General features: G+C 41.9%; 1 protein-coding gene across 3 annotated transcripts in view; it reads left to right on the top strand.

Annotated features, from left to right (window-relative positions):
• The window catches only part of IPO11 (importin 11), a 241,267-nt gene that overhangs the window by 156,288 nt on the left and 63,070 nt on the right, over window positions 1-21,909 (top strand). For all 3 annotated transcript variants that reach the window (XM_006134432.5, XM_006134434.5, XM_006134433.5), the window contains exon 27: window positions 1,775-1,896. In XM_006134432.5, the coding sequence (XP_006134494.3) occupies window positions 1,775-1,896 (122 nt within the window). The remainder of the gene's footprint in view (window positions 1-1,774; window positions 1,897-21,909) is intronic.

Below are 21,909 nucleotides of genomic sequence, written 5' to 3'. Positions count from 1 at the left end.
AAAATAAAATCAAGACTCAACATACTCTATACCACTAATACTATTCACAATATTCAGCTGCTTTCACGACATGATTCTTCATACTCTGTATCAAAAGACTGTTTTTAAACAGCACCAAGCTCATTCTTACTTTTAAGGTGACTGTACTCTTCTTCTCTTCTCTGTTCTTGATTTTTTTAGCATAGCATACATACCAGCCTCCAAACATACCAGCCTTATCAACAAACATTTTCATCTGCTTAACACTGCATCAGATGCTTTTCTTAAGTTTCTTCTGTCTGTGCCTCCAAGAAGTAAGCTAATTAATGATGGACTGATTGATGGGCATATGGTGATACTTGATGATTACTAATATTGAGGAGGGAAAATAGCAGTGTTTGTGTATATCTAGTATTTTTGTATGTTCGATTGTGTTCCTTTTCCACACAATTTCATAAGTCATCTGTCAGGTGAAAGTCGTATTTGTACCATACCTAGCACAATGGAGCCCCAAACCCAGTTTGACTCTGAGCTATAATTACATATGAATGGTTTTTTTCCAGTTCTCCGCAGCTATCTTAGTATAGTTCAGACTGCACTTCCACCTCCGGTGCTCTGAGATTTGGGCTGCTTATTTTTTTCCTGTGTCTTAACCCAAGGCCAAATAACTTCCAACTATTCATCACCTTCTTTACCTTTATCCACTAAAGCAGGGGTAAGCAATAATTTTTTAATGGGGGCTGCTTCAACATTTTTTGAAGTGGTCATGGGCTGCCCTGGAAGGGATAGAGCCTTGGACAAAAGGGGCAGGACCTTTAAATAGCAGGAGTTGAAAGGGCTCACGCCTCCCCTGCAGCTCCCAGGCATCATGGGGGCTGTGAGCTCTTTCAATTCCTGCTATTTAAATGACTCTACCTATTTAATAACCATTGAAGATGCTAACAGCTCCCAGAGTGGTATCCTTCCTGTTTTAGGTATCTATCTATTGACTTTGATTTTTATCTGCTTAGGTTTAAGTACCCATTTCCAAATACTTAATGATGCTGTATCTCCCACCTCCCTCCCTTTTTCTTTCTCTTCCCTCTCCTATTTATTTGGAGTTTTCATATACCCAACTCATAATTCCAGTCATCTGAAGAAGTGGGCTGTGCCCACGAAAGCTCATGATACCATCTACATGTTTCGTCAGTCTATAAAGTGCTACCAGACTCTTTGTTGATTTGACATATTTATATCTTTCTTACATGTTCACATAGTGCCGTTCTCAGATGAAATAATATACTTCAAAATAGTTTAATTACCAAGCAATTATAAAAATAACAATAACACTTTAGTACTTTTATTGTACTTTTTTATCTATAAAAATTAAATCCTTGGAAAAAAGGAACAAAAGTTGTACCCCTGAGCACACCTCAAAAATCACTCTAATGGCTTTAAAAACAAATGTTTAAATTTTATATGGCTGATGAGAACTCTTGTATATCTGCTTGTTGGTATAATTGTGCATTGTGGCACCTTAAGCATATGTACGTTATACTGAAGAGAGAATCTTTTGCAATTAACAAGTACTAGTGGGCACAATGATAAAGCTGCAGAATATTTGAGCATCCAAATTAAGAACTAAATTTAAATAATTGAATTTCTCATACACTAAATACTCACATTTAGATTACGTGAAACATGTTTCACTTTTACATACATTCACATACAGGAAATACTTGCCTACTTCAAAAATTTAACTCTACATTTATAGACTATATGTAATATTTTGGCACGGGGTTGTTGGTTTTTGCAGATGGACCAGCTTCTTGGTAACATGATTGAAATGTGGGTTGACCGTATGGATAATATTACTCAGCCGGAAAGAAGAAAGCTTTCAGCTTTGGCATTACTTTCACTTCTGCCATCAGATAATAGGTGAGCAAAATGTAATAGCTATCAGTCTGTTAAAATACAGTTAAAAGATCTTACCTTGTGATTTTTTTAAAGATGTTTTAAGGAGACTATACACATACATATGAAGAATTAGTAATTTTTCTTTATCTGTTATTAGTGACCAAAGAAATGAAAAAGCTTAATATAAAATAGTATGAAGTAATTCAACTCTCTTTTTTTTTAGTTTTGCATAGGTACTATAATTGTTCTGTTTGTTTCCCGGACAATATTGCTAAAAAATGTTAAATATATGGGAAGTAAATTATTCTACTTCATGTTCCCCAGGTTAAAATAAGGAGTTGCTGCTTCTTTCCTTTACATTTAAGTTGCTGGATCAATCTGTTTGTTAGGCTTCTAATGTTCCTTTATTAGAACAGTGTTCATTTGGTCTAATTTCATATCAGAGCAGATGTGTCTAATATAGGATTTTTTTCAACATGACAGTAAGAAAAAAAGCTACATAGGAAGATGTTTGTGAACCCAGTAAATGCAGCTTGTTTTGCACCTTTTGCTCTTGGGACCTACCATGGAGAAATAAGACATTTTAAGTAAGCTTTTCTATGCATATGGGGGACTTGCAAACACTGTGTGATCTCCCATTGACTCTGAATGTAGGACTCAGTTTGAGGATATAGGATCAAACCTGACACAGGTATTCCAGTATATGGAGAAGAACTGCACCCTCCATCCAAGTTTTGTAGTTATTACCATCCTAATTCTTTTTTGAACTCAGTTATATTTTTTGCCTTCACAACATCCTCTGGCAATGAGTTTTTAGTTGACTGCATGTTGTGTAGAGAAGTACTTCCTTAGGTTTCTATTAAATCTGCTGACTATTAATTTCAGTTGGTGATTCTTTGTTCTTGTTTTATGTGAAGGGGTAAATAACTTTTTCTACACCATTCATGATTTTATAAACTTCTAGCCTATTCCCATGTTTTCTAAAATGAAGCCCCAGTCTTTTCTCTCTTCTCATATGGAAGCTGTTCTATACCCTTATTCATTTTTGTTGCCCTTCTTTGCATCTCTTTCATTTCTTATATATCACTTTTGTGATAGAGCAACCAGAACTGTAAGTAGTGTTCAGAGTGGCATTATACTATTTATTGGCCTTCCTAATGGTTCCTAACATTCTATTAGGCTTTATTTCTCTGCTGCTGAACATTGAATGAATTGAACATTGAATTTTCAGAGAACTAGCTACAGTGTCTCCTACAATCTGTTTCTTCAATGGTTACACAACACTGAATTTCCTCTGCCATTTTGTTGCCCGATCACCCAGTTTTATGAGATCCTTTTGTAATTCTTCACAGGCTGCTTTGGACTTTACGAGCTTAAGTAACCTTGTATTATCTGCAAAATTTTCCACCTGTTTACACGTTTTTCCAAATCATGTTTGAATGTTTTGAACAACACTGGTTCTTCTTCAGGTTATATCCCTGTGGCTGCTCCATGTAAGGCGTAGGAACGTCATGGAGCGGAGCTTTCTTCAGCAGTTGTCAGTGGACCGCACATGCACGAAGGGAGTCTCACACTGCATTCAGTGTTTGTGCCTCACACATGTGGCCCACTCCCCCTTCAGTTCCTCTTCTGCCATCCTTGGACATGGACATAATTCTTCATTCTCCTCAACAATCCTCTTCAGGGAGGAAAAACATGTCCGGTTTCTCTTTTTTTCCCCAGTTCTTGTTCTTCTTTGGCTGCTGACTTCTCGTTCCTTGGAAAAAAAATATTTTGCTTGTCCACTGCATTCCCTCACTCCTCCCTAAAAAAAAAAAAAAAAAAAAAAAAAAAAAGAGGAGGAGAAAACGCATATAACAACCACAATAATAAACAAAAGCAGAGACAAAACATTTGGAGGAGAGCCACAACAGTGAAACAGATGCAGGGTATCTTTCTCACCCCTACAACTCTCGCAGCCAGTGCAATGGCAGGTTCCTCTGACTTTAAAAAATGTCAGTCATGCCAAGAGCTGATGCCAGTCTCGGACAAATGTGCAGATTGTATCTGCTACTTGGGGGAAGCTCATGTACCCCAGAAATGTGAACTGTGCCGCGCTGTCACAGCAAGAGCAAGGAAGGATAGGGATCTCCGGCTTCGAATGATTTTATTTGAGAAGGCAATTCAGCCTGAGGACTCTGAAGCCTCCCAGCCGGTGGGACAGGCTCCCAGAAATAGAGCCGCTTCACCACTGACGCATGAGCAGACTAAAAAGGAGCTGTCCCCCTTTAAATCGCTGCCCCCAGCTCCATCCCCTAGAGTGGTTGGAGGGGACAAGATAAATACCCCCAGCACTGGGGAATCAGGGGCTCAAACTGGCACTGCAACCATCAACAATTCCAAGACCTGTTTAAGAAGGTGGCAACCAGCCAAGGCATCCATCTCCACAAAGTCAAGGAGAAACAGCATTGACTCCTGAAAAACATCTGCCCTTCTTCTTCGAGTGGTCTCTGTGGGTGTTCCACTGTAGGCGTCGGGTCCCGTCTTGACGCCACAGTCTGGAGATTTTGAATAGCCATAGTCGGCTGGATCGTGCATGAGCGGTGCAGTCTCACACCGTTCGCGCATCTTGTTTCATGCGCGATCCAGCTCCCTCCAGTTCCTCTCAAACGCCGTGTGTCACAGACAGAGTTTCCTTCAGCTCCGCATTCTCCTTGTCTTAACCTAGAATAGTTATAAATAGTTAGCTAGATAGTAGTATTAGTTAGTTAATTGTTCGTCGTAGTCATTCTCTTTGTTCTGTTTAAAAAAATAGTTTTTCTCTGAGACTGTGTATAATTACCGCTTTAACCCCCTTCCCAAAGGGGAAAGAAAGCCAAAGACAACAGTAATTTCAACATGCCGGGCTCCCCCGGCTTCAAGAAATGTAGTCTCTGCCAAGACGTGATGCCGGCCTCCGACGGCCATTCTTCATGCAACAGGTGCTTTGGTGAGGACCATGTGCCGCAGAAGTGCTCCCATTGCACTAAACTCACGGCTAGAGCACAGCACAACAGGGAGATACACCTCCGAATAATATTATTCGATAAGGCTCTTCACCCTGTGCAAGCCGAGTCACTACCTTCTTCAGATGCGACATCTCCTCAGAAGCGGAGGGCGTTCTCTCCGGGGACAGCCCCTGTGAGAAAAAAATGGGTGTCACTGGCATGATCATTACCACCGGCCCCAGTAACAGAGTGAGCACAGGAAGCAAACTGGGCACCTCTGGTACTGCCTTCCATAGGCCAACTTCAAGCCACAAAAAATCGGCGGTTACAGCACCATCAGCACCGAGTGCTATATCTGCTCTGAGTGCCTCGCTGACTCCCGCTCTGACGCCCCTGACACTGAAGCCGACCTCACGGGCATCGGAGCAGTCCACGCTGGAGCCCGCGGCATCAAAGCGGTCCGCAGCCGCAGCACCAAAGCAGTACATGACTGTGCCTCTCCATTGGCGCCGCAGTTTGAACTAATACTGGTAACAATCGACGAACCCATTCATCCAATCAAGGCTCCAGAAAAATCAGACAAGCGTAGAAGTGTGACGCTTATGTCACCATCTCCAAGGTTCTCCCCGACACCGTCTCCCTCTCCACCAGCGCCAAGATCACTAGAGCTCCATCACTACCATGGCACCAAGAGCACTATATATATGATAGGTGAGCCAGGTTGCCATCACCTCATAGATCGTTACCATACCCGCAGTATCAACATCACTCCAGGCACATGTCTGTGTCACCTCCCCCTTCCTGCAGGAGCTTGGTGTATTATTCTTGTTCACCCGACCATGGCAGGCATTACACTACCTCGTACCGACGGTCCCCTCCTGGCAGATACTGTTACTACCATAGGGATCACATGGCTCATTATCGTCATTCCAGGAGAGCCTCCCCTTCCTATTGCCGATCTGCTAGTCAAGCATCACTTCCGTGATCGGCACGTGTCAACAAACAGAGTCTCTTCCACCTCCACTTCTCCTCCTCGGGTGCAACAACCACTACACCCCATGGAGAGTCAGTTGTCAGACTTGGAAGAACAACACCATGATCATTCACCAGAACAATGGTCATCTTCCTCACCCAACGAAGCAGTAATACCACAGGACATTTCCCCCCCAGATGATGTCAAGCAGTTTCAGAAACTCTTTAAAAGGGTGGCAACATCTCAGGAGGTTCAGCTAGTTGAGGTGCGGGAGAAGAGACATCATCTCCTGAAGAACTTGCAGCCCGCACAAAAATCCAAAGTGGCGCTTCCAGTTGATGAGGCCATCATGGAAGTAGCAGAGGAGATTTGGCAGTCTGCCACATCCATACCTCCGACAAACAAAAGAATGGCCAAAAAGTATTCCATCCCCTAAAAGGGCTTAGACTTCCTTTTCAATCATCCTCAGCCAAATTCAGTGGTAGTAGATGCTGTACAGCAAAGGGAGACAGTATAGAGCAACAGTCAGGTAAGGACAATAGGAGACTTGACCTCTTTGGTAGGAAGGTCTATTCCTCAGCCACCCTATTGTTAAGAATTGCAAATTACGCAGCATTGTTGTCTAATCATGATTTCGACAACTATTCAAAACTGAACACACTTATGGACTGCCTTCCAGAGGCAAAGAAACCGGTTCTGAAGGCAATAGTGCAAGAGGGCTATGCATCAGTCAGAACAGGACTGCAGGTTGCCTTAGATACGGCGACACGTGCTCGAGTGGTGGCTACTGCCATAGCTATGAGAAGGTAGTCCTGGCTCTGCTCTGCAGGAATCCCCAAAGAATTACATACTAAATTGGAGGACCTCCCATTTGACAAAGTAAAACTATTTGCAGAAAAGACAGATGGCGTTTTTCATTTGGGAAAAGACACACGAACCACCCTGAAAACTCTAGGGATGTATACTCCTCCATACCATAGAAAGCGCTATCAACCATTCCAGGGGCGATATGATGTTCACTATAGGCAGCAGCACCAACAGCGAACATTTGACCAATTGCAACCTAGACAGCACCCACAAAGGAGGCTACCTCAGCACAACCATACCCCTGGCACACTTGCAATTAAGCAACAGGTTTGACTTCCTTGTCGAGAGCCCTGAACCACACTCCATGATTGCCAGGAAAGATCAAGAAGCACCTGTGTTTCACCATTGTCTCAGGCCATTACTTCCGACCGCTGGGTCTTGGAAATTGTCTCCTCCCGGATTCACCATCTCATTTACATCCATACCCTCCACAACCCCACCCATCTATTTCATCCCTCAAGGTACACCTAGCAGCAGTTACAGCTTTCTGTCACTCAGTAGAGGGTACGTCGGTGTCTGCACATACAACGACAAAAAGATTTATCAAAGGTCTTACGAACTTGAACCCACCACATAGACCTCCACCTCCAGCATGGAACTTAGACTTAGTACTTGATACCCTTACCCAGCCTCCCTTTGAGCCGTTGGCCACCAAGCCTCTTAAGTTACTGACTGTTAAAGTGGTTTTTCTCCTGGCTGTAACTTCAGCAGAGTAGGTGAGTTAGCGGCAATGATGTCAACACCACCTTACGCTATTTTTACCAAAGAGCAGGTGATACTTAGGCTTCACCCAACCTTTAATCCTAAAGTATGCTCGACATTCCACCTTAATGAACCAATTATACTCTCTTCATTCTACCCAGCTCCCTGTGCTTCATCATGGAAAGCAAGATTGCATATGTTGGACATTCAGCATGCACTCACCTTTTACATAGACAGGACCAAAGACTGGAGAAAAACAAACCATTTGTTGGTCTCTATAGCAGATCTCCCTAAAAGCGAAACGCTTTCCTCCCAACGTGTTGCCAAACTGATAACCCTGTATTAACATGTGTTACTCCCGCTGAAAAAGCCTCTGCCAGTGCAACCTAAGGTACATTCCACAAGAGCAGTAGCAACAACCACAGCGTTCCTTAGGGGAGTCCCGCTCCAAGACTTATGCTGTGTGGCCACATGGTCGACCAATGCCACTTTCATGAAACATTATGTAATTTTGCACAAGCTAACAGTGAACTCCTCAGTGGCTGCAGCAGTACTTTCAGCTCCAAATGAACCTTGATTATGGAGCGCGTACTTGAATATGGATGACTACTGCTCTGTAGTCACCTACAGTGGTGCACCCACGGGAGCCACTCGAAAAAAGTTAACTTGGTGCAGTAACGATGGTTCTTCAAGATATGTCCCCATGGGTGCACCACTACCCGCCCTCCTCCCTGCTTCGTAATCTGTTCTCTTAGTTCTCTTTCAAATTGAGCGGCTGAGAGGAACTGGCGGGAGCGGGATCACGCACGAGACAAGATGCGCAAATAGCGTGAGACTGCACTGCGTATGCATGATCCGGCTGAGTATGGCTATTCAAAATCTCCGGACTGCGGCACTGGAACGGGGCCCGATACTTATGGTGGAGCACCTATAGGGACACATCTCGAAGATCCATCATTACTGCAGGAAAGAATTGCGCTGCCCATTGATTATGTTATCATGGAGGGCTCCAATGAAATTTGGCAAACTCCTGCTTCAATTCAACTAACATGTAAAAAGGCTGACAGGAAGTACTTCATGCCACCAAAAGATTTAGACTTCCTTTCTTTTGCATCGCCAACCAAACTCTCATTGTGGGCACTGCTTATCAACATGCAAAGGCCTCTTGGGCCAGACCAGCATCCAGTGACAATGAACAGAAAAAATTAGAAGCTTCAGGGGGTACCTGAGTTAGTCTGTACAGGAAAAACAACAAATGATCTGGTAGTACTTTATAGACTAACAAAACATGTAGATATTATCATAAGCTTTCGTGGGCACAGCCTACTTCTTCAGATGACTGGAGTTTTGAGTTTAGGATGTGCAGACCTAAAATAAATAGGAGAGAAGGTGGGGACGGGGGAGGGTATAGAAACTCAAAGGGAAAAACAGGAAGGCAGAGCTGGGAATCAGTAAGCGCCTGAAGATTGGGTAGTTAAAACGAAGCAGATAAGAATCAAAGTCAATAGCTAGTCCCCTTCCTAACACAGGAATCTACACAAAGAGCTGTTTGCACCTTCATTGAATGTTAGGTTGATAGTGTCCCAACCACCCTCATCACTATTGAGTCCATTAGCAGGAGAATTGAATTTGCGGATGAATTGTAATTCCAATGTGCCTCTGTGTATTTGGCTAGTAGAATTGGTTTGTGACAAGACGGCTACTTGAAGATCTTTTAAATAGTGATTAGGAAGATTAAAGTGTTGCCCAACAGATTTCTGAATGTTCCCATTACGTATATCTGATTTGTATCCATTGATTCTTTCCCGCAGAGACTGTCCACTTTGTGCAATATACATAGTAGTGGGGCATTTAATGGTATAGATTTGCTGGCATTTGATAGCATAGATCAAATTACTGGATGTGCAGTCAAATGAACTTTTGATTTGGTAGCTTATGTTGGCTCCAGTGATGAATTTGCTTATATAGATATGTGGGCAGGGTTGGCATCACGTTTGGTTGCAGGACTGGGTTCTTGGATGCTTATGATGATGTTGTGTGGCATAGTTACCAGAAAGAATTCGTTTCAAGTTGGGGAGGTTGTCTGTAAGCAAGAATAGGCTTTTCTCCCAAGGCTTCTGGGAGTGAGGGATCATTTATCAAGATGGGTTGTAGATTATGTTTAATGCATTGGAGGGGTCTGAGTTGTGGACTATAGTTAATAAGTGGAATCTGTTTATTTTTTCTCTTTTGGGTCTGTCTTGAAGTAGTTCATGTCTGGGTACTTTTTTGGCTCTGTCAATATGTTTTTTCACTTCTCCAGGTGCGTATTTCAGTTTTAGGAATTCTGTATAAAGATCCTGTAGATGTTTGTCTCTGTCTGTGGAATTGGAGCAAATCCGGTTCTATCTTAGGGCTTGGCTGTAAATGTGAGAATTGTGTCTGGGATGAAAGCTGGAGGCATGAAAGTAAGTGTAGCAGTCGGTGGGTTTCCAGTAAAAAGTTAGACCTATTTGGAAGAAGGATGTGTTCTTCAGCCAAATTACAGTCAAGAATTTGGCTCTTGCGCATGTGCAGTGCAGGGCTGGCAAGTGGCTTTTGCCACAGTTTGTCAAGCCCTGCTTGTGTGTGTGTGTGTGTGTGTGTGTGTGTGTGTGTGTGTGTGTGTGTGTGTGTGTGTGTGTGTGAATTCCTCTTCCTGCAGAACATGAAAGCAACCAGCTACATCATTGCCCCTTCGTCTTTGTCCCACTGCATCCACCAGTGATAGTTAAAATTATTAACAGTGTAATTAATATCTGGCATTGAAATTGTCATTGGAGTTCATAGGTATCACTCACACATATTTAGATGAGGGGGCATTTCACAGTTACCTGAGAAATACTGATCAGTCTGTCTTGAGACTTAGGAAGACAGTCTGACATAAAATTAAACTTTAACAATTTTTTCATGAGCCCCATAATTTTTCTGAATGCTGCCAAATTCTAGTCAGTTATGTATGTTTGAAATTATTGTAGATGATGCCTCATCATAGTGCTTGAAATGGGAACTATGCCTCATCATAGTTCTTGAAATGGGAAGCACTTGGGTGAATAATTCAGATGAGAAGGCATCATTGCTTTTATAATGAACAGAAGCTTATCTTCACTTCACCAGGGCAAGGTGTCTAGCTATAAGTCTGAATTAGCAGATGGACTGTGCCAGTTGCTCCTTGGACAATACTTTTAATTTTTTTTCAGCAAATCTACACAGAATAGAGTTCTGTGTGGTGGATTTATTTGTAACCAAATTCAGGCTTAGCTGAAGAGATTTTTGTTACAGTTTTAGGTGTTCTGGCAGGGGATCGTTGGGGTTTACAGGTGTTCTGTAAACCTCCTTCAAAGAGTCTGAAGGGCATGAATAGAAGGAGCAAAATTTAGGGTGATTGCTTTAGCCTGGTTGTGTCAGCTCATACTAAGAACATTTGGAACCACAGGAACAATATGATAGGAAGGACAGACAGGGGAAAAAGGGAGGAGGTATTGCCTTATACATTAAAAATGAACACACTTGGAGTGAGGTGGGGATAGACATAGGAGACGGATGTGTTGAGAGTCTCTGGGTTAGGCTAAAAGGGATTAAAAACAAAGGTGATGTCATGCTAGGCGTCTACTACAGGCCACCTACACAGGTGGTAGAAGTGAATGAGGCTTCTTTTAAACAACTAACAAAATCATCCAAAGCCCAAAATTTGGTGGTGATAGGGGACTTCAACTATCCAGATATATGTTGGAAAAATAATACTGCGGGGCACAGACTATCCAATAAGTTCTTGGACTGCATTGGAGACAACTTTTTATTTCAGAAGGTTGAAAAAGCTACCGGGGGGAAGCTGTTCTAGATTTGATCCTAACAAATAGGGAGGAACTGGTTGAGAATTTGAAAGTGGAAGGCAGCTTAGGTGAAAGTGATCATGAAATCATAGAGTTCACAATTCTAAGGAAAGGTAGAAGGGAGAACAGCAAAATAGAAACAATGGATTTCAGGAAGGCAGATTTTGGTGCTCAGAGAGCTGATAGGTAAGGTCCCATGGGAATGGAGACTGAGGGGAAAAACAACTGAGGAGAGTTGGCAGTTTTTCAAAGGGACATTAAGGGCCCAAAAGCAAGCTATTCCAATGTATCGGAAAGAGAAAATATGGCAAAAGACCACACTGGCTTAACCACGAGATCTTGCATGATCTAAAAATAAAAAAGGAGTCATATAAAAAATGGAAAGTAGGACAAATTACAAAGGATGAATATAGGCAAAGAGCACAGGAATACAGGGGCAAGATTAGAAAGGCAAAGGCACAGAATGAGCTCAAATTAGCTACAGGAATAAAGGGAAACAAGAAGACTTTTTATAAATACATTAGAAGCAAGAGGAAGACCAAGGACAGGGTAGGCCCACTGGTCAGTGAGGAGGGAGAAACAGTAACAAGAAACTTGGAAATGGAAGAGATGCTCAATGACTTCTTTGTTTCGGTCTTCACCGAGAAGTCTGAAGGAATGCCTAACATAGTGAATGCTTGTGGGAAGGGGGTAATTTTAGAAGGTAAAATAAAAAAAAAGTTAAAAATCACCTAGAAAAGTTAGATACCTGTAAGTCACCAGGGCCTGATGAAATGCATCCTAGAATACTCAAGGAGCTGATAAGGAGGCATCTGAGCCTCTAGCTATCCTCTTTGGAAAATCATGGGAGACAGGAGAGATTCCAGAGGACTGGAAAAGGGCAAATAAAGTGCCCATCTATAAAAAAGGAAATAAGAACAACCCAGGAAACTACAGACCAATTAGTTTAACTTCTGTGCCAGGGAAGATAATGGAGCAAGTAATTAAGGGAATTATCTATAAAACACTTGGAAAGTGGCAAGGTGATAGGGAACAGCCAGCATGAATTTGTAAAGAACAAATCATGTCAAACCAATCTGATAGCATTCTTTGATAGGATAACGAGTCTTCTGGATAAGAGGGAAGCCTCTTAGATGTGGTATACTTAGACTTTAGTAAGGCATTTGATACGGTCTTGCATGATATTCTTATCAATAAACTAGGTAAATACAATTTAGATGGGGCTACTATAAGGTGGGTGCATAACTGGCTGGATAACTGTACTCAGAGAGTAGTTATTAATGGTTCACAATCCTGCTGGAAAGGCATAACAAGTGGGATTCCTCAGGGGTCTGTTTTGGGACCGGCTCTGTTCAATATCTTCATCAATGATTTAGATATTGGTATAGAAAGTACACTTATTAAGTTTGCAGATGATACCAAGCTGGGAGGGGTTGCGACTAATCTGGAGGATAGGGTCACAATTCAAAATGACCTGGACAAATTGGAGAAATGGTCTGAGGTAAATGGGATGAAGTTTAAAAAAGACAAATGCAAAGTGCTCCACTTAAGAAGAAACAATCAGTTTCACACATACAGAATGGGAAGCGACTGTATAGGAAGGAATATAGCAGAAAGGGATCTAAGGGTTCTAGTGGACCACAAGCTGAATATGAGCCAGCAGTGTGATGCTGTTGCAAAGAAAGCAAACATGATTCTGGGATGCATTAACAGGTGTGTTGTGAGCATGTGAAGTCATTCTTCCTCTCTACTCTGCGGTGGTTAGGCCTCAGTTGGAGTATTGTGTTCAGTTCCGGGCACCGCATTTCAAAAAAGATGTGGAGAAATTGGAGAGGGTCCAGAGAAGAGCAACAAGAATGATTAAATTTCTGGAGAACATGACCTATGAGGGAAGGCTAAAGGCATTGGGTTTGTTGAGTTTAGAAAAGAGAAGATTGAGGGGGGACATAACAGTTTTCAGATATCTAAAAGGGTGTCATAAGGAGGAGGGAGAAAACTTGTTCATCATGGCCTCTGGGGATAGAACAAGAAGCAATGAGCTTAAACTGCAGCAAGAGAGGTTTAGGTTGGACATTAGGGAAAAGTTCCTAACTGTCAGGGTAGTCAAACACTGGAATGAATTGCCCAGGGAGGTTGTGAATCCTCATCTGTGGAGATATTTAAGAGTAGGTTAGATAAATGTCTATCAGGGATGGTCTAGACAGTATTTGGTCCTGCCATGAGGGCAGGGGACTGGATTCGATGACCTCTCGAGCTCCCTTGCAGTCCTGGTATTCTATGAATATAGTACTGCTTCCAGCTGCTCCTGCTTTTCTGTGGCAAGAATCTAACCTTCCTGGTGATCCTTAAAGATGAAATGATACAGGAAAGTGTTTCTTATGTACTCTTCAAGGGCAGCATCAGTCACAGACATGATTCTAGGGTGGACTGAAGATCAGTCTGTTAAGGTCCCAGTCCGTTAGTTAGCAGTTTCTTAATGGCATTAGAGAAGCCGGCTGCCATGCTAGTAAATAATTAGCTGTGTGAAGGACCAGTTTAGTGTTATGAAGAATTGCCTACCTTCCTTGAATCGGTTGACTCATATTTTTATTAATTTGGGCAGCACTTAAGATAGTGTTCCTAGTTAGGAATTGCTTTGGTCTGGTATCAGGGGAATTAACAGCCCTTTTTTTTGTAAATTCTCTTTTATTGCTCTGGTTGAGATAAATTTATTTTTAGAATGAGGTCTGGGATATTCATTTAACATTTGTTTGGACTAGACTCACTTCCCTTGTTTCATAATAGTTCTCCTTTAAAGCAGAGGGAACAGGAAACAAAAAACAAAAATAAAGTTAACATTCATTGAATTTACATAGAGCTTTAAAATTTTGTCTTTCTGCAGAACTCTGGAAATCTGATTCCCTTATGTGTCATCTAAAGTCTTAAGAATTGTCAAAAAGCTTGTCATTCATCCTTAGCTAATGGGATACAATTTTGTATCCAACAATGTTATTAGGCTAAAGGGGATCATTTCACTCCTTGTTTTGAGCTCACACTCTGCCAGAGGCCTCCTTCAACATATAGAGTTCTACTTTAATTATAGTAATGCTTCTTACTCTGACTTGGTGCATTATTCATAGGCTTTAACATGCTGACTCAAACTTTTCTTCAGATTCAGCATTCAGAAGTACATATCAACACAGTGTAGTCCCTTTCAGCTGATTCTGCCTGTTCCAGATTGAAGTATTTACTATAAAATGTGCTTTTTGTTATATGATAAAGTAACGTTAAATATTCACATACCTTAAGACAGACAAAATGTACTTATGAAAGAAATGTTGTGCACTATTTCATACTGATTGTGTTTACAGTATGTGAGTTATATACATAGTAACATGTTCTATACTGAATGTTGTTTGAAAAGAATACGTACCTTATCTAAAAGTGGGGGAAAACCCTTGTATTCTAATTAAATGATGATGATTCCAAACTATAGTATTTCTGCTCCCATGGGACAGATGAAGTTCAGCATATTTTTGAGGACCAGTAAGTCGCTTGTTATCGATGACTTAAAAATATGCACAAAATATAATGTACAAGTAAATCTCAAATGAAGGATTCTCTTTACTTTTCAGGAATACTTTCCAGTGTTTTTTCTGTCTCCAGAGGTTGGGATTTTGCTTGTTAATATTTTTATTTTTCAATTGTGTATCTGAGACCTATTAGCAACAATATGGCATGAAAAGTATTCATTGTTTGCATATAGTCCTGTTTTCTCCTAGAAATCTTCATTCCAAATGCTAATGGGACCTATTCCTAGTTAACTTTAAAAATATAGGGCTATACCTGAAAAAGCCTTATTCATATGAGTAACAGCATTTAAATCAATAGGATTATTCATGCAAGTAAGGATGGGCTTGGAGGATGATATTAAAGAGATGAGGCACACAATATGTACACCAGCAACCAATGTTCCTTCAACTTTCTGCAGTTACTTAATTGCATAATGTATTCATTTTTCAGGCTACACTATCTATAATATTTTAGGTTTATTATACCATTAACTTTAAAAATCTTGTAAATGTAGTCAACATGTAGACCACTTCCCGACCCTGGAGACAGACCAAGGCCACTCCGAACCCCGCCAGGGACCAAGGGGACTAGAGCCCACACCAGGCCTGGAGTCTGGGCTGCATCACCAGGACCAGGGAGTAGGGTAGCCAGATGGTTGAAACAAAAATACTGAACATCCTTCCCCCCCCCCCCCCCAAAAAAAAAAAACGGGAAAAAATTCTGTTGAAGGGGAAAGAACGGGGGGAAGACCAAAGTTGTTGAGCAAAAAGAAAAATGAGTGCAGGGATAGAAACAGGGGAGTGGTTGAGAACTAAGACCCATTGCTTCCCCTAGGTCTTTTGGCCAGCAGCCATTTTGTGCCGGCAGCCTTGGGGAACCAGGTAAGCATGTGGGATGGGGTCGGGGGTAAGAGGGTGTTGGGAGCCGGGGAGAGGCTCAGCGTGGGGTGGGAGGCCGGGCATGTGTAGGGTTGCCTGGTGCCCTGCATTTTTGCCTCCTGGCCAGGGAAAAATTCAGAAAATACTGGACATCTCAGGTGGAGGAGTGTTGGTGTCCACTGGCAGGGCTGTGGCATGCAGGGAGTTAGGGGGTTAGGTATGTTGGGTAGCACTGGCAGAGTTGGTGATGCAAGAAAGTGTGGAGGAAGGGATGCAGGAAACTAGGGCTGCACTGTCAGAGCTTTGGGGCACAGAAAGGTTGGGTGCACAGGCACAGCTAGGGGAGTTGGAATGAATTGGCAGAGTTGTAAGGAAGTTTAGGTTCCAGTTTGATTAGAGTGCAGTGATAGACCAAGGTCTGCAAAGGGCTACAGTGCAGGAGATTGGGGTGCACTGGCAGAGCTGTGAGGTGCAGGAAGGTTGGGGTGCAGATGGGTTGGGTTAAAGTGGCAGAGCTGGCTGATGTCAGTGAGGAAGTGCGTCTGGCCCATGAAAGCTCATTACCTATTAAACCATCTTGTTTGTCTTTAAAGTGTTACATAGTTTTTCCTTTTGTTTTATCAAAATCAGACTAACATAGCTACCTTTCTGTTACTACACCTTCCTCATGTGAGCCCCACAGTTCCCTCCCCTTTCGTGCCATCTAATATCATTTGTTTCCCTCTGTATAATGCTCCCCTCGTCACACCCCCAAATTCTTCTCCTGCTTTTCCTCCATGCCTTTACCTCCTAATGCCCTTACCTTCTCACGAAGCATTCACATGTACAGAAGGAGTACAAAAACAGTACAAACATTTAGAAGCAAAATCAGAAAGACACAGACATAAGATAAGCTACTCCTATCAAGGGACATAAAAGGCAATAAGAAAAGATTCTTGTTCCTATATGAGGAGCAAGAGAAGTACAATGGAAAGTATAGGTCCTCTATTTGGTAAGGAAGAACTGGTAATAACTGATGATATTAAGACTGTTGAGGGGTTTAGTGCCTAATTTGCTTTAGTCTCCATTAAAGAGATTAATGGTGACCAAATACTCAACATAATAAAAAGAGGGGAAGAATGAAAGCTAAAAATAGGGAAAGAACAGGTAAAAAATATTTAGATAAGTTAGATGATGTTATTCAGATTGTTAGAGCCTGATTAAGTTCATTCTCAGGTACTTGAGGGACTAGCTAAAGCAATTTCAGAACCTTTAGCAATTATGTCTGAGAATCCATAGTGGGCAGGTGAGATGCTCAATGACTGGAGAAGGGGAAAAAATATTGCACATATTTAAAAAGGGGAACAAAGAGCACCTGGGTAATTATAGATCAGTTGGCTTAACTTTAATCTCTGGAAATAGAACAAAGCAAATTATTAAACCGTTTGTAAGGAAGTAAAGGATGATAGAATTATAAGGAATAGTTAATACAGATTTGTCAGGAAAAAATCATACCAAACCAACCTAATATCCTTCTTTGACAGGGTTACTGAGCTAGTGGATTGGTAAGAAGAAGTAGACAGAAGTTAAGAGAGGATTTTAACAGCACATTCTTATAAGCAAACTAAGGAAATTTGGTCTAGAAGAAATTACTGGTTGAAAGATAGAACTCAAACAGTAGTTATCAATGGTTTGTTGGCAAACTGTGAGTGAATATCCCCTCACGGTCAGCCCTAGATCTGGAAATAGTTAACATTTTAAAAAAGGACTTGGATAATGCAGTGAAGAATCTGTTTGTGAAATGTGAAGATGACACCTCACTGGAAAGGGCTGCAAGCTCTTAAAGCACAGGAATAGCATTCAAAACAACCTTGACAAATTGCAGAATTGGTCTGAATTCAACAAGGTGATAGTCAATAAAATTATTGCAAAATACTTCATTTAGGAAGGAAGAATCAAATGCACAATTACAAAATGACAATAACAGGGTTCGTGGTAGTACTGATTAAAAGAATCTGGGGGTTGCAGTTGTGGAAAAGGCTAATACCATTCTAGGTGTGTTAACACAGGTGTTGTATGTAAAACACAAGAGATAATTGTCCCACTGTACTTGGCACTGGTGAAGCCTCTGCTGTGTCCAAATCTATATGTGATATATTAGGAAAGATGTGGACAAAATGGAGAGAATCCAGAGGAGAGCAACAAAATTGCAAAAGGTTTTGAAAATATGACTCAAGAGGAAAGGTTAAAAAAACTGGGCATGATTAGTCTTGAAAAGCGAAGATGGGGGACCTCATAATGCCCTTCATATATGTTAAGTGTTTTTAAAAAGAAGACCGTGATCGATTAATCCCTACTGAAGTTAGGACAAGAATTAATGGTCTTCATTTGCAGTAGGAGAGATTTATGTTAGATACTAGGAAAAGCTTTCTAACTATAAAGAAAATTAACCTCTTAAATTGTCTTCCAAGAGAGATTGTGGAATCCCATCATTGAAGGCAAATACCTTTTCAGAAATTATTTAGGTTTACTTGGTCCTTCCTCAGTGTAAAAATGAACATTTTCATAAAGCCATTCTCAGAGTTTGGATCCTCCAGATATTTACGGGGTGCATATGAATAATGCATTCTCTATCTCTAGGTAACCCATCCATCTCCTCCCCCCACAACTTTAGAAACTTTGAAAAATAGCTAATTTGGGAAGACTTGCATCTCCAAAACTTCTAACGCTAGCTGTAAATTTGTGTTACTAATTCTAATCTGCACCCTTCTAAGACACACCAAATTCCAAAGACATCTGACTAAGCATATTGAATGTAGAACGCTTAGAAAGGTCGACCTTTCAAGAAATGTCATGACGCAAGCTCAATTAGAGTGGCACTGCCACACCACTGTAATATAAAAAGAAAATATTGTAGAACTTTGAATACAGACATAATATGGTTCCGACTCTTCTTTTCTTCTATAATAGTAACTTGTTATTACTTTGATAACGTAATTGTAGCACAACACCTTACTGAACTAAAGGTAGCAGTTAAGTTGCAGTTTTTCACATTGGTAAATTTTGACACTGTCATTTTTCTTTGTCCAACAGTAGGACTTGACTTACAAAGGAATCTTTTAATGATGAGTAGGCTAATCATTTGGCAAGCCTGTTTTCAACAAAAAGAAATGTGCATTTTCATTTTCAAGGAGACAAATGTTGTTTGGTTTTTGCGAGCTCTTAAGGATAGTTGAAGGACACATACAGTTTGAGAACAATTGCTTTATTCCTTGTTAAAATAATTAAAATTCGGTTGAATCTAGATAGACATAGTCTGTCAACTGCTATTGAAACATACTACAGTAAAACTCCGGTGGTCCAGCATCCAGTGGTCCGGTACACCTGATGGTCTGGCACCAACTGCAACCTGGAAGTGCTCCAGCAGCTGCTTCAAGTTGTTAGTGTAATTGATTAACTGCGGCTGGATCTGCAGGTGACAGGCTTGCAATTTATCTTTGCTCTATCTATTGCCTCTGGAGGGCGGGAGGGAAAGGAGAGAGGGAGGAGAAGGGGATCGAGGTCGGCGGCAGGGGCAAGGGCGCGGGCACCAAACTCTCCGTCATGTTGCAGGGTGGTGGAGAGGGGGCAAGAGGCAGGCAGCTGCTTCAGGAATTTGTAGTCAATTACACTGCTCCGGGCTGGCTCCACAGCCGACAGGCTCTCAGTCTACCTTTCCTCTCCACTGCCTGGGGTAGGGGGTCGGCGGGCGGGGGGATGCTGAACCCTCCCTCCTGTTGCAGGGAGGCAAAGCCTGCGAGCGGCGGAAGGGGAGAGGCGGTGAGAGGCAGGCAGCCGCATTCAGGAATTTCTTATCAGTTACACTTACTCCGGCTGGATGCACAGCTGACAGGCTCTCAATCTACCTTTCCTCTCTACTGCCCGGGTGGGGGGGGGGGTGCCAAACCCTCCCTCCAGCTGCAGGGAGGCAAAGCCTGCAAGCGGCAGAACAAGAGAGGGAGGGAGAGGCAGGCAGCCGCATTCAGGAAGTTCTAATCAATTGCACTGCCCCGGCAACAGGCTCGCAATCTACCTTTCCTTTCTACTGCCTGGAGGGAGAAGGGGGGGGGGGGGGCGGTGGGAACGGGTAGATCCGCAGGTGACAGGCTGCTGCTGAAACTCACAAGAGATCATCTCCCCTCCCCTGTCCCTGCTGCTTTTACCAGTAGACCGGATAGACCAGGATCAAAAGATCAAGTGAGTGAGCTTGCGCAAAAAAACAGAGGCAGCAGTTGAACCCAGAAGGCATTGAGTCAGTCTGCCATTAGCATTGTGACCCACTAGAGAGTGCTGCTTTGACTTTTGAATATTTTTGCCCATCAGTGTGTACATACTGATGGAGTCAAAAGTGAATGAAGGTGCTAGTAGTAGTGGTAAGAAAACTTTAAAAAGGAAGCATATAACCCTGACACTGAACCAGAAATTAGAAATTATAAAGATGCTAGAAAGAGGCATAAATCGGAACGTTATCATGAGTAAATTTAACATTGGATCTTCGACAATCTGACAAAGAAACAGAAGGATAAATTGCGAGCATTTGTTGCTGAAAGTGAAGCACCTACTAAATGTACTGAGCTACGGCAAACTCTGAAAATGCCTAAGATGGCACTGTTGGATGTAGCTTTAAGTAGTTTAGTGCAAAGCGTGCTGAAGGTAAGCCCATTACTGAGCCAGTGCTCATAGAAAAAGCAAAACTGTTTCACAGTCAAATGAACATTAGCGAATCATGTGTGTTTTCAGAAGGTTGGTTGTGTAATTTTAAGGATCGGCATGGGATCTGTAAATTAGATATCAGTGGTGAGCAAAAGTCTGCCAATCATGTAGCCGCTGAGGAGTATAGTGCTATTTTTGAGCAATTGGTAGAGGAACACAGGTTGTCACCTTGTCAAATGTACAATGCTGATGAAACTGGGCTCTTATGGCGTTGTTTGCCAAACTCTACTCTAGTTGGCGGTGGTGAAAAGGCTGCTCATGGCTTCAAAATGAACAAAGACCGCATTACAGTTCTGGTATGCGCAAATGCGTCTGGCATGCATAAACTTAAGCTTGTTGTCATAGGGAAGTACAAAAAACCAAGGGCATTTAAAACTTTTACGAGTTTGCCAGTGATTTAAGAGGCACAGGGGAATGCTTGGATGACATCAGAAATCTTTAAGGACTGGTTTTTTAATCATTTTGTGCTCGCAGTTAAGGAGAATTTTAGAAAGGAGGGTCTGCCGGAGGATAGTAAAGCTGTTCTTTTGCTCGATAACTGTCGAGCACATCCGTCCGCTTCAGAGCTTGTAAGTGGAAATATCTTCGATACATATTTGCCACCAAATGTGACGTCTTTGATCCAACCGATGGATCAAGGTGTGATACAGAACTTTATGTGCTTCTACAGGGGGACTTTTGTCCAAAAGTTGGTAAACTCAGACTGCAGTGTTTCTGAATTTCAATCTGATTTCAACCTTAAGGATGCTGTGTATGCGGCTGCATTGACTTGGAAAGACGTAAAGAAGGCTACTATACGAAAATGTTGGAGGAAACTTTGGCCTAGCATCATGTTTTGTGATGATTCTTCCGATGAAGAGGAATTTTGTGGATTTAATGTTAGGCCTAAGCACATTAGTAACATACAAGAAATAATTGAAAATGTCTCTGAGAAGAATGCTGTTGCAAAGCTCTCAGAAAATGACATTGAACAATGGCTTGCCATGGACAAAGATGAACCAGTTGTAGAAATTTTGAGTGATGCTACGATCATTGAAAGTGTTATGAATCCACAAAAACCTCAAGAAGAAGAGGAAGTGATGGAAAGAGCAAAATATATCTGGCGAGAGGCAACTGAATTTATTTCCAAATTCATAGAATTTGCAGAGTCTTGCAGCCAATATAATGCAGCTGAAGGGATGAACCTTCATATTATTCTGAATAACTTTTATGCCAAGAAGTCACAGTCCTCTAAGCAAGCTGATCTCAGGGATATGTTTGCAAGGGCACAGAAGATAGTTCAGCCTTTTTCTTCACCACCACCACCAGAGCCCACTGTTATTGACACTCCCATAGAAGCAGAGGAGGATATTGAAGAGGGGGATGATAACAGGGATGATGAAGTTTCAGGGGTTTGTTAAAGTTTGCGTTTTTTTAGTGTTTAAGTGAATAATTAACAGTCTGTATATATCAGCAGTGTATATATCCGCATCCCCCCCCCCACCACCACCGAACCCTACCCTCCCCCGTCTCCC

The sequence above is a fragment of the Pelodiscus sinensis genome, chromosome 6 (assembly GCF_052426305.1).
Source record: "Pelodiscus sinensis isolate ZL-2025 chromosome 6, ASM5242630v1, whole genome shotgun sequence".
Lineage (NCBI taxonomy): Eukaryota > Metazoa > Chordata > Testudines > Trionychidae > Pelodiscus > Pelodiscus sinensis.
The sequence above is the reverse complement of the archived record's forward strand: the minus strand, read 5'-3'. Positions and strand labels throughout refer to the sequence as shown.